The 13,450-nt window shown below is 43.3% G+C and overlaps 1 protein-coding gene across 2 annotated transcripts in view; it reads left to right on the plus strand.

Annotated features, from left to right (window-relative positions):
- LOC131266726 (polypeptide N-acetylgalactosaminyltransferase 5) overlaps positions 1-13,450 on the plus strand; it is a 47,359-nt gene that overhangs the window by 22,001 nt on the left and 11,908 nt on the right. For both annotated transcript variants that reach the window (XM_058269339.1, XM_058269338.1), the window contains exons 2-3: positions 7,401-7,641; positions 11,739-11,868. In XM_058269339.1, coding sequence (XP_058125322.1) covers positions 7,401-7,641; positions 11,739-11,868 — 371 coding nt within the window. The remainder of the gene's footprint in view (positions 1-7,400; positions 7,642-11,738; positions 11,869-13,450) is intronic.

Genomic DNA, 13,450 nt, shown 5'->3' on the forward strand with positions numbered 1-13,450 from the left:
TCATTTCCCAGGACTGCATCTGCAGCTTATTGCGATGCATCAAGTCGGTGCAACGATTCGAGCACCTGCAAATGCCAACACTTGCAGATTTTGACGCACTTCTCGACGCTCCGATGCATATTGCAGTGGTGACAATGCAGATTTTTCCGGAGGGAAAACTACGATCCCTTTCGAAGGGTGACTTTTTGTGAATGCCTCGGCAGAAGCGCTGATGATGAACGTCGTAGATATAGAAATACCGGGAACAAACACAAAATATAGACTCTACCGAGACTCCCTTTTCGAGCGCAGTATTGAAATGTTTATCATTGTCAACTGTGTGGCGTGAAGGTGCTGCGAAGCATACACCAGAAGCTTTCCCCGATTATGCAGCGTGATGATGGAAAAAGCTTATTTTCTACGATAGGGACGGTTCGTTGCCGAACTGTATTGGGGAAGCGTGAAAATTATTGCATTTTCGCATTACACACGCTTTGATGGCTTTGGAAATACTTTCTACGAAAAGACACTAGGCATCGCTTTCGTTTGAGTTAACAGCTACTCTAAATAGGATCTTTATGTATTTTTGCTGCAGCGATTTTTGAATGTTTTGATTTTTTTTATTTGTATAGTTTTGCCTCTATTCAATGGTAATTACCATAAGTTACAAGTTTTGTGCTTTAGTTGTTAATGATTGTTTTTTGGCATTTTGTTTATGATTTATGTTGATACTTCCAATATTTTATGCATTTCTCTTCTTTTCTGGTTTAATATTTAATGCTTATGTACATGAACGATACTAAGGACAGTCAGGTGATTTATATTGGCTATGTTCTGTTTTCTTTTTATGACTTAAATTATTTAAATATTAAAAATTATAATTCAACAAATTAAACTGCTTGGAAAGCATTGGTTTTTATCATTCTTCTTGGCTCGGTAGAACTCAAGGCATATAAAATCCTGGATTTAAAATAAGTTCCTTCTATATTGCAACTCGTTTTATGTACTCTACTGTGGTATAGCATCAGGACATCATATAATGCCGTCTCAGTATGTAAATGTCTTCGTAAGGATAAGAAAGGGTGTCCTTCCACATCCCTACGCCTTCGCCCATTCATTCCCGCCGAGTAAACTAATTAATGAAGATTTACCGACCAATTGAGTTCGGTTGCGATTGTTGCAGCAAACGCTGCAGTGTGCCATCTTTCGATCGTATCAGACGCGCCGGGGCATTATAGTCGGCTCGTTCACGGGTAGTGCATCTTAATTAAGTTAAACAAGAAGATGGGACGCCATCGCGCGGCCAGCAGATGTGAATGTTTAGCCGGCTGCAAGAAACTCGGACACTCGGAGATCTTGTTTCATCGCCATCGCCCGGTGATTCGGGGTGGCGTGTGAGATTGGCTTAAGGCTTTTCCTAGTCGTAGCTTCTGGCTGGCTGTGTACGCTCTCAGGAACGGCATGTAAAAGTGTTTTGCGTGCGAAGGGCGAAGTTTTCTTCGTCTTCTGCGTGACCACCATCTCCCGGCACTAGATTTGTGCCGGTGTCGTAAAGCTCTCGCAGATTGGATTTATTAAATCGTGTCCCTTCCCACGGGGCGCCCAGGCACTCCGGAGTGTGAAAAGGATGTGCGCTTCGGGGCTAGGCTTTCCTAGTCACTTTTCATCACCATATCCTAGGACTGGATTACCCGCATCGCATGGTAGTGGGCCTCGGAATGGGATTTCCTTGTTTCCTCGTCGACTGGGCCGTCGGGGGTGGTGCTGGTGGAGGCCCTTTCGAACCCGGGAAGAGTTGATTATAATCGGACCCGGGAGCGCAACGGCGTAAGAGCCGGCATAAGTGTGTGAACATGAGAACTCAACGGGTTCGGCGGGAAAATTGCTGTCCTCGGTTGGGTCCGCACGGTGTTTTGGCACTGAATCAAATTGATGGTCCAAATTGTGCGCTCGAACGTCATGTGAGGACTTCATCCGTTTTGCCGGCAGTGCCTTTGGAACGCTGACATCGGTCTTGAGAACGGTTTGGTTGTTGAGAGCAAACGTTCATTTCGATGACATGTAACGAAATTGCATGGTAATGTTTACTAGTGTGAAGTTTTCACGGAGCTAATCTAGCATCGCATAGTTTGCACTCGTCCGGTAATTGAAAACTACGCAATCAGCATCGATATGAAGGGAAAATGACTCATACTCATGGAAGAGTTATCTTATGTATCGAAAAACACTGTACGAACGTAGTCTCTTCTAACAAATTGTGTAATAATTTCATACGTATATTTTAAAGTGTATATAAACGTATATATAATATTTTAAATCGATACACTAATTTAATTGGAATTTAATGTTATGTTCATAACAGCAAGATTTACCTTTTTTCACTTTCAACTCGCTGAATCACTGACTCGTTTCAGCTCCCTACAAACGTTGCGAATTGAATAGCAAATTTAATTTTATATGATGAATTGCATCTTTCAAGAACCCTCTGCATGATGTTGGCTTTCCGTTGGATTTGTTTTGCTGTTGAATTAGTTTCCTTCAGCCATACCAACAATCATTTCCTGTGTTACGAAAAAGGAACAAAAATCACCATCGGCTTTGAGCAAAAACGTCCATTTTGAAAGTCAAGAAAATTTAGGAAATGGAAATGGATATTTATTCTCCCAAGCAAAAGGTGAAGCCGCAGCATGCGTAATGCCGTTTCCGAACTGGGCCAGCTACCCTTGTCCCTGTGGCGTTAATTAATTAGATTTTCCCGGTAATACTCTGGCTTCCAGCGTTTCCATTTTCCTCCAAGGGCGGAAAAGGTGTAACCACTGGTACTCAAAATTGCATCGCTGGAATTGTGAGCCAAACTGCCAGGAAGCTTGATTTTTCCGCTACCTTCAACCCCTCTCCCCCGCCGCTTTCCTCTCCCTTCCTCTTCCCCAGGCTTATTTTCGTTGTCACCGATCGTGTCGAAAATTTAAATCAGATACCTTCAATTAATTTCCTTTGCGAGTGCAGCGCGCACACCGCGCCATGCATTGCGACCCTTTTGGCGATGATTTGGGAAATTTAATTTGCTTCCGCCCACGCCACCCACGGCTCCCGCTTCGATCGGTACGAAGATAATGCCAGTCGTTGACTTTAACGTTGACCCATTTCGTCCAACAAATCCCACACCGTCCGATTGTTCCCGGATACATCGGATGACCTGGAACAAAGCAGTAGCATAATTAAAGGAGCGTCGAAATGCGATTAAACAAATTGCTCATTATGTACATTGGGCTGTGTTGGCAGGAGGAGGACGTGGGTGGGGAAACGAGGTGGGCACAATGGATGGGTCAGTGTCGGACAAAAGGGATAAATAAGGGGCTTTTGGCATGCGGGCTGCATAGATGGTATTTGCATTGACTCTAATTCGACAATGCACTTTAATCAATAAACCATGAATCATTGGCCGTTGATGATTTCGGGGCAGCCGTGGAATAAATTTTGAATCACTCCGAGCTGAATGATGTGCTATTAGCAGCTTTGCAGTGGAACCAGCACTCTTTGCCTAGATGGTTTAATTTGATTCTAATTGAGCCTGATTAATCTGTCTGTTGGGAAGCTGGACGATAAATTAGATCCGTTTCAAAAGGATCCTGCTAGGTTAAGTTTTCAATTATATGTTTTAGAGTTTATTTTTCGTAATGACCTTTAGTGTTCGTTAAACCTCGTATGTTCTCTCTGTCATCACTTTCAAATAGTTCAATTGTTTGTTTCTGTGCCTGTTACTAATAACTGTTGATTTGCTTGATGGTTTGTTTTTTCACATTAAAAATCTACCAAAAATCATAAAACCTATATGTTTGGCTCAACTTACACTTCTTGACAAAATTATGGAACATTGCTCGAAATAGTTTTTCAAAACATAGATTGAGTGAAAAGTTTCTCAGTTTTTGTGTTCTAATAAATATCAAAATAATTCTTTGTGTCGTTTAACTAGGCACTTTAGCTTTTTGCCAGAACTAAATAATTCTTGTTTTAAAATAAATCTCGGATTTTTATTATTCTTGAGTTTTTTTTGCAAAAGTGAAAAAAAATGGTAAACGAATATCACGAAGAATAATTCACTGTTCTTTCGATTTAAATACTTATTCATCTTATTTAAAAAGTGCTGTTCTCCGTAGCGTGTACAATGCTAGTGCTGATAAGATTATTATTGAAATCAAATGAATTAGATTTGCGGTGCCTGTTGCATACTGGCACTGTTCTTTTCCCAGCGGAACAGTCAATATTTCATCAGTAGGTTTTATCCTGCACTTTTCGAACGTCACGTAGAAACACCTGTCGATGATACTCTCCTTGGGCCCTGCCATCCTGCCGTTCCACCCTGAGCCAGCAACTGAAAGCGTCTTATGAAACTGCTAAGCTTCTAGCGCTTTCGATGCAATAAAAAACGAAAGATTTATGCTCCACTGCTCCAGTCCTTCGTTCGGTCGCGCAGAAGGAGAATGCTATTCAATTTGCCCTGCACAAATGCAAACGATGTGGGAATTCTCACGTATGTCGAAATGTCACCAGGCATCCCGGCGATGCCATTTGTTTTTGCACTCTACGCACCCAAGGGATACAATTGAACTTCTGTTATTTTTTCGTGCTCGTTCCGAAATTCCAACCCATCGGAATGCTTGATTTTGTGATCATTGATTTATTCGCCCTGGGGGTATTTTGGTGTAGGGCTTTTCCTTCAGCCAGCCGATAGTTCTTTGTGGTGCAGTGGGAAAAGTTCACCGAACGTCGTCGAGTGCATTTGTCGTCAGATTGTGGGTGGAATGTGTGTGAGTTTGTCGTTCGTACGCTCAGGCGAACGTCTTTGCGAAAGAGCGTTTTATTCGCGGGATTGGTTGGGATTGGCTCGGGAAAGACAAGTCGATACAGCAGAAACCGTGAACTAAGAAACTTGCATATCCAGGTAGAACAGGCTCAGCCAGGGTGCCGTGTATAGTTTTCTCTAGAAGGTGGCATTTGCAGACCCGAGGAATAGTGGGAAAATTAAATTTCTTTCAATCGAATCTTTCTACCATGTTTGCGTTTCCTTTTTTCAAATCTCATTTCACTTTCCCTACTGCATCTCGTGTTCTTCATGCTGTGTTCTTTTAATCAGCTTTTGCAGGTTTGCTTGATAACATTTCTTTTTTTTTAAATTCTTATAGTGAACAAAAGCGTTTTGCATCTTGCCCGATTATGTTCCGCAGACGGCGTTGCCTACGGGGCCCGAAATCCACTTGCTTTTGCCTGCGGTTTTTCCTAGCTTCATTTGATTGTATTTTGTGAAGTGGAAGAAATCTCCAGCAGCATCCTCTTTTTCGTTCTTTGGGTTTCCTTTCGCAGTATCTCTACTGTTTCCAGCGAACAAATTGATTCGACGTGTGCGATAGAGGAGAGTTAGAAAATGGAGCCTCTATTTTCCAAGGGTAGAATAGTTTTGAAGCTTTAACGAACAAAAGCGTAAGAAGAATTGTATTCCCTAGTCGTTGTTTCGACCGGGTACAATCTCTCCGATCCGTGTTAAGGAAAACTGGTTTTCTGCCGTTTGCATTTGCCTCCACCTTCGCTTGCAGGTGTCTGTTCTTTTGTGTTCGTAGTGGGAAAACTCTAAGTTGTGTTGCAGGACACTACGCAAAGTGAAAACCACAAATTCTTCGCCACCAACTCGCTCGGAATGGCAGGCTTGCGGTTGCATCTTTCGTGCATGTGCATTGAGCGCGTTGGATATGGACACGGATGCATCGGTGGATCCTAAGCCGCTTAAGCCATGCAAAGCCTTGCTCAGTCGGAGGAGCGTGTTTGCTTATCCATACGCTAAAGTTTATAAATAATTTATTTATTTAGTTACTTCTCGGTTCCGACATCGATGGGACGCCGTGGCTCCCTCGTCAAGTATCCGGACTATGCACAGACTGAAGATTTTGAATAGTTCTCGGCATGGATTATGCATGCGCCAATGCGTTTCATTTCATCGTTCTTCTCACCGAGGAGTGTTTGTTGCGAAAGAGGATGCCAAGCCGAGGGAACGGGACAAGGTGCATCAAGAAGAACATTTTGTAAAACTTTTCCCGACTACACTTTTCACCCGATCATTTATTTCTCTCTCTCTCCCTATCGTCAAGGTGCGAGAAAGAGCAATAAATTCCCAAAAAAGGCCCTTTGTTAGTTTCGTTGGGGTTCTGTACGTCGCGTGAGGACCTGCTGTTTGTTGTCATAAAAACCTTTAGTGTTGATCCCTGTTGTGCAAGTGCATGTATTTCGACCAGGCTCTGAGGTGATTTGTCTTTGAAACTCGTGCAGAAGCTCAGACAACTTGTGGCTGACTTTTATTTTCGCTCGTTTCCGAAGGTTCCGAAGGCATAGAGCAGGAAGTTGCTTACCTTACTCCGATTGTTGAATAAATTATCAATATTTTACACAATTTGTTCGGTCGGTGAAGCTGCTCAAAACTTTTGCTTTGGGAGCTTAAGTGGAGGTAATGAAGTGTGGTATATCCTTCTTAAGAGGTGATTGAAAGTCCTACCTCCGAAGAACTGTTGAACGTGGGCAAGAGGTATCCTGCAAATTCGAACATGGAGTTTCCAAACTTATAGTCAATATTTACCACAATGATGTTGATAATTGTGGCACCATTCGTGGATAATTTCGTTTAAAACGAGTGCCACCTTTTGAAACACTAATTAATAAAGAAGCCATTAAATAAGTGCCTTTAATTAAACTACACAATGGAATCTTCTGTTAATTAGTTTGCACGAGAACTATGGAAAACGCTCGTTCCGTTTCTTAAGATGTACCTTGCGGTTGCAGTTCTCGCTTGGTTTCACTACGGTGCAAAAAGGACATTTGCAGATGACTCCTGCATTTCGCATTTGCTGCAATCCTCAGGTGAATTACCATTATGCTTAACGACCTTCGGAGAAGACAATTTCCCCATTACCATTAATACGGAATGCGAAGGGAAATATTGGTTGGTGAAAGCTGCTCACCATACACGCTCCGGTGTTGAGAATGGTCCAAATTCACCAATCGTCCTTATGGGATCCGTTTTCGCTGACGCTGGAACGTGGTATACCGCTGATGCAGTTCGTTTAAAGTTTGTCTAATTATTCCCATCGCTCTGGTCGAAGTTGTTTGCTTCACGCCAAACAAACCAAACCGCGTCAGTTATGTTTCGCAGGTCTTTTTGTGGCTTTTATTATAAAAACCTTAATCCTTTATGTTCTACGACAAAGCTTGGAATGGAGAAACACGCCGGCCTGGAGAGAGCAAAACAAGAACGTACATTTTTAACACCATTTTTATTGCGCTACCACACACATGTTAATGGCGATCCTTCGACCTCACTGATGTCCGTTAATGGTTCGTGTCTGCTTTTTTTTTATCTCTTTCTCTCGGGTTCGCAGGGTCCACATGCGGCACACCAGTCCCAGCAGCAGCAACAGCGGCGCCATGCGGCCCCCGAGGACGACGATCCGATAGTGGACGCGGAGGAGATCGACACCAACTCGAACAACTTCGGCGACCCCGGCGGCTACGGGGGTGGTGGCGACAGTTCAATGCCCCGCACGTACCGGCCGCAGGAGCTGAAGAAGTGGCGGGTGGCGCCAACGGTCGCGGAAAATTACGGTCGACCCGGCGAAATGGGTAAGTTTATCCTACTCCCACCGGGCATTGTGTGTCCGCTCCCGTGTGTTTGTTGTGTCGGTCGGACGGACAAGTGGACAATTCTCGCCCTCCCAGTGGCGCGCCGAGGGGATTATGGTGACATTTGGGGGCCGGCAAGAGCGCGCCTAGGCGATGGCTTGTGAATGAGTAAGCTTAACTTTTTCCCAAATCCCTGCAGACCACCGACCCGGGTCGGCAAGTTTGTTGACGGTTTCGGTTCGGGTGGTGAGGTTTTCACCGTTCTTTTCTTCTTCTTTTCACGCCTTTCATTGCCTTACATTACTTTAAATCGTGTTGCGTTTTGGTGGGAAATGTTAGTTATAGTTTTACGTCTTTTATTTTAAACAATTGGTAAATTTAAATTTAATTCCAGTTTTATCGTTTTCATTCCTTTTTTAAGGATCCTCTCAACGATGTGATGTAACTAATCAATTTCCCTTTTAATGAAAAATAATGGAAACCATTGAAATCGTTTACAGTAAAATAAAATTGTGAAAGTTGTTCGGGGATTGATCGCGCTCCATCATGCCCTCGGCTAACGTACGCGATATTTCATTCCATGGTCCGTTGATAGATCATTTCATGGGCAGTAGCTTTACTACTTCAGCTGGAAAGAAAATTGTCTCCCAAAGTTCACCGCTCGGTAGCGAACGAGGCGCAAAAGCCCCAAAACATTCCGAAAAGGGCATGTGGTCGCAAATTCGCAGAACATGTCTCGATACTTTTCCACCCGATTCGCGCAGATTTTTCAACGTTTTACAAAAAAGCATCCGAACCAACAACCCAAGCATCCCTCCTGAAGTAGTACTCCGACGCCCCGGAAAACCCGAGACGTCAGCCACACACACAGCGTCGGACGTTGACTGTTGCGATGGTGGTCAAAAGTTTTCCCATTAATTTCGCTCTTCCACGCACACCCACACACATACACACACACCTACTATGTCCGTATCGTCGGGTGGTTCGGTCGTGTTGCTGCCGCCTGTTGAACGACCGCCAGAGACTCGACCGTCTGTCCTTCACCGCGAAAGCATTCACTGCCTCCGACCAATAATGGGACTCGGTGCTAATTTACGAAAGGACGATCCAAAGTGTGGCCACCGTTTCGATGTTTAACGGAAGTAACGCAGGGAAACAGGCCCTGATGGTGAATGGTCGGTGTTCTGTGTTCCGTGAAAAATGAGTTTTCCGCGTGATACGTGAGTCACGGGGGGTGTCACGGGAGGGGTGAAAAAATTGATAATAAAACTGCTCAATTTATCGACATTTTAATAAGCGATCCATGGAGGTTGTGTTTTTATTTTCGTGCGAATATCAATTTTACCTAATTGAGATTTTTGAGATTATGTTTTTACTTTACGTTTGACGACAAGTTTGTTGATTGTTACATGCCTGTTACATCCTTTTTTGACATTATGTTTTCAAATAATATCAAACAATTTTTTTGCAACAGAAAATATGCTTTAATTATATTTTTTTTAGATGGTTTTATTGCAGACGTAAACAACCGAAAAGGCTGCGTACATTCTTTTTAAAATTCATTAAGCACGTTACGTGCGGGTCGTACGCGTTAGATTTTATTACCACAATGTGTGGCACGGCAAAGTTTATCATGATCAGATTAATGTGGATAAAACAGTGATCCAGCTTTTTACAAGCCTTGGCTAATTAACATTCCCGTCTAAGAACCGGACGGGGTGAACCAGAACCTAATCACCCGGGAACCTTCTACGATACAACTCAACGCAAAGTTTATTTAATAGCATATATTTTCAATTTATTATCCTCCAGGGACACCCCCCTCCTCATGTGTAGAAGGCAACACGTTAAGATGCGCTTTGTCAAGAGTTGTTCCGCGTTTCTTGGTACGGAGCCGGTTGGTTCGGGGAGCCTCCGGATTCCTGCAGGGAAACATCATCCAGCGTCGTGCATTACGCTACGTGTGAAGTGATAAAGTTATCATAATTTTATGAGCGTATGGCGCGTGAAGTGAAGGAAGAGGAACATGACTCTGTCCCTTTACCGATTTCCTGCCACATATGCCACGAGCGCGACCCTCCAAAGCCGTTGGCAAATTTGCCAGGATTACGTGCAAATACGCCTCGTCGTCTTAAGCTAGGGAATTAACGAACGTGCCTCGCTTTCCGCCCCCCATATTCCGGTGTCGGAGTAGAGATAATGAATTTTCACACGCTGTGCACTTCGAGCTTCACCGACGGAGAGGTGTATCGCCAATGGACTAACTTGTTTAGTCGAAACAGGGTGAAATTTGCCCGAAGACATCCAACGAATTCCTTCAGCTTGTACACAAAATTCCGGTGGTTTGTTCTACGAAATAACGTCTTCAGAAACTTTGGGTTACGGGCTCATGCACAATATTTCTCCCATCAGCATAGGAATTCAATTAAATGGAATCATTTTCCAATCGAATATGACGAAAAAGCAGATGTCTAAACAGATCATGTGATGTGGGAAACAATAACGACATTGTTTGAAAACAATATAATTTTTTTTTTATCTGGACCAATTTGCCACACATACTTAGTCTCGTTATTCGTGTCAGATGCCCTTCTGCTGCTTATCTACGCCAGAGGTCCAGATCGTAAAATATTAAATCACCACTTTTGTACAATTTTTTTTTACTGCTGTTGCTTGAAGGACAGCAGATTGATTAAAAGGATAATTTATCACTAACACGATTCCGGTGAGCATTTGAACATAACCGCCTCTTTCCACCGTAGCGGAAAACGGGCGAGCTCGTGTGAAGGCGTCCCGTCATGACGTGGGATTTTCTGGAGCAACAAAACCATCCTGGCAGATGCAGAAAATCAGTGATTCTCAAAGCGTTCGCCAACAGTGTACATTTTTCATTTTTGCAAAAAAAAAAAAATTGTCCCGCTCTTAGTGATTAGTGGAATATTTTTATTTTATTTCTACATAAGTGTTGCAAAACGACTAAGTTTGAATTGTTAAGAAATAGATAAGTGTACGTCATCTGTGAAGAAAATTTGGAAATCATTACTTTTCAATTCTGTAGGTTGGTCCTCAGAGTCGAATAGTTACATTTTCAAAAAAATTACCTTTGATTCGTCACTCCTAGATTGTTGTGATTCTTTCTTATTTCTATTCCAAAAAAGTTTTGTGCATTAATACAAAGAGTTTTCAATTATTCATATTGTAATATTCTATTTTTTCAAAGCGTTATGCTAGGGGAGCACACACTTAAACTGATTGAGAACCACTGTCCTAACCAATCGTTTTGCTTTCGTTTCCTTTCTGACGGTTCATCTCGTCTCGTCGAGCTTTTCCAACGTGCCAGCACTTCGGGAAAAAGGAAGCTAAGAAAAACCAAAATTCTGGAATAAAATCAGAATACATGCAGTGCAGTGTACCAGCTACGAGGATCGGAACGGTTTTGTTCTCCACATTTTGCCCTTTTTTTCTCAAAGCTGCTTTGCTGTTCCGGAAGCTAAAATCAACATTTACCACAAACCGGTCCCCCCCCCTTTCTCCCCCAGCCACCAACGGATTTTCCTTTCTTCCTTCTTCACTTTCCCACCGATTGAAAGAACATCGGTGCCAACAACGGGAGAAATTAATCCTATCCTCTAGCGCCCTCGTTCTTGTGCAGCCACCGTCGTTGGTTTTATTCGATCGTACCAAAATGTCATTAATCACTCTTCCTCCGGTGGAGAGTTGGTGGTTTGTCCGCCTTTTCCTTCCCCCAAGGACCGAAGGAAACGTTCTAAAGTTGGGGCTGGTGGCTACATGGGAAAGATTGAAAGAATAAAGTGGAGTGGAAGGAAAAACCCCCATCGCAGGGTAAGGCCAAAGGTACTACACAACATGCTTCGGCACCTTTCGCTCACCGGCGGAACGAGTGAGGAAAGAAAACATAACCTTAATTTAAATCAAGAGTTTTCCCTACCTTTAACCTCGGTGCCGCCCCGCCGTTTGTCGCTTTTCCAATTCGTTACGAGAGTGTCGATTTTCATTCTGTGTTGGCATTTTTCCCTCCTGTTTTTTTACTAACGATCTATTCTTATTTGTTCTGCTCCTCCCTCCCCCCCACACAGGTAAGCCGGTGAAAATCCCGTCCAGCCAGCAGGAGCTGATGAAGGAAAAGTTCAAAGAAAATCAATTCAATCTCCTCGCCAGTGACATGATCTGGCTGAATCGATCCCTCACCGATGTGCGCCATCACGAGTAAGTATGCTTCCCATTGTAGACAAAAAGAAAGAAAGAAACAATGGCAGCTCTGCGAACGCTCCATCAACTCCCCGGAGTTACTTTAATGCCGTTCATTTGTCATCGGAAATTACTTTAAGCTGGAAATATTCTGTTTTTTTTTTCTTCTCTCTCCTCTTTTGTTTGCTCCTCTCCGAACAATTTCCCTGCCGCAATGTAATGGATAACCTCGGGGCTGATTTCGTGCACCATTAACCGGTTCGATGGTGATTTTATTCATTAATCTTGCGAGATCTATGAACGTGCTTTGTAATTGTCTGGGCTGCAATGGGCGATTTGCGGAAACTTTTACCGATCGAACCCGCAAGATGTGGCCGTGTTTCGGTGGGCATTAAAGAAATTGGGATTATTTCTCCGCGCCAACCGGCTGCTTGTGCATCATCCGCTTTTTAACTTGTTCAAACAATTTAAAAGTGGCGAAATTGTGACATTTTATGTAGTAGGTGAACCAAAGACCATTTTAAACAAAATAGGTCTCTCACGATTATTTTATGTCGTAGTAGATTAATCAAGAAATTGAAGAAATGTACATCTTCTAAAAGACTTTTTCTTTTTCTGATAGCAATGTCTTCAGTAAATTCACATATTACTTTTGTAAGTGTATCTAATCTTGGCATGATACTATTTTCTAATGCATTTGATTCTATTTTTTCAAAATAAAGTTTTCTTTAATTAGAACAATTGATCCATAACCTAGATTCGCTTTGCTTCAACTAAATTCTCACATGCGGAAACATTTATTTTCAATTTAGTTGCTAAATACAAATTCGCCATCTTGCTTACCTCCATTCCCAGGATTTGACATACACGCCCGCATATGCCGACCGTTGTCAACCCGGCACAAATAGGCATACTAGCGCACATGCACATACAGCACAGGGTACAGAAGCAATTGCCTCCGTTTGTTGCGCACGCCGAGGGTTTTTGCGACTTGGGAGGATTTTCCCAAACTGGTTAAAAACCTATCCATTATTCACACCACTCTCTAGCACTCTACTTCCGTAAAACGGGCGACGGTGGACACAACCGGAGGTGACGGATGCGTACATGACGATGATCTACCCGTATGCAACGGAAGAGGGGACGTGCGACAACGACAATTTGACGCCGCCGAGAGTTAGAACTTCCGGATACGAATCCCTCCTTCCCGGCGGAACTCGTCGTTTGGTGGGGGTTTATTTCGGCGAGTTTGATTTTTCGGTCGTGGCACTCCGATAAACTTTTCCAGTTGAGACCGAAGGATCGGTGCGAAGGAACCGGCGGTTTAGACCAAAAGGATGACGGAGTGAAAGCGCTAGGAAAAGCGATGGCAAACGCGTGGTAGAGTTGACTTAACGAAGTCAAGCTAGAACGTCAGAAGAAGCCGTGGACGAAGCGAGTCGTCAGTCGAGTGTTGTGCACTCAAACGAAGTTTACTCCAACACAACAGATTCGGGGGACTGTGAATCGCTACCGAGGGTATCATGTGAGATTCTTTTGCATGTTGTTGCTTTTACCTTTTTTGCTTACGTCTGTGCTAACGTTGAAAAGTTGCTTGCTC

This window comes from Anopheles coustani, chromosome 2, assembly GCF_943734705.1.
Source record: "Anopheles coustani chromosome 2, idAnoCousDA_361_x.2, whole genome shotgun sequence".
NCBI classification, from domain to species: domain Eukaryota; kingdom Metazoa; phylum Arthropoda; class Insecta; order Diptera; family Culicidae; genus Anopheles; species Anopheles coustani.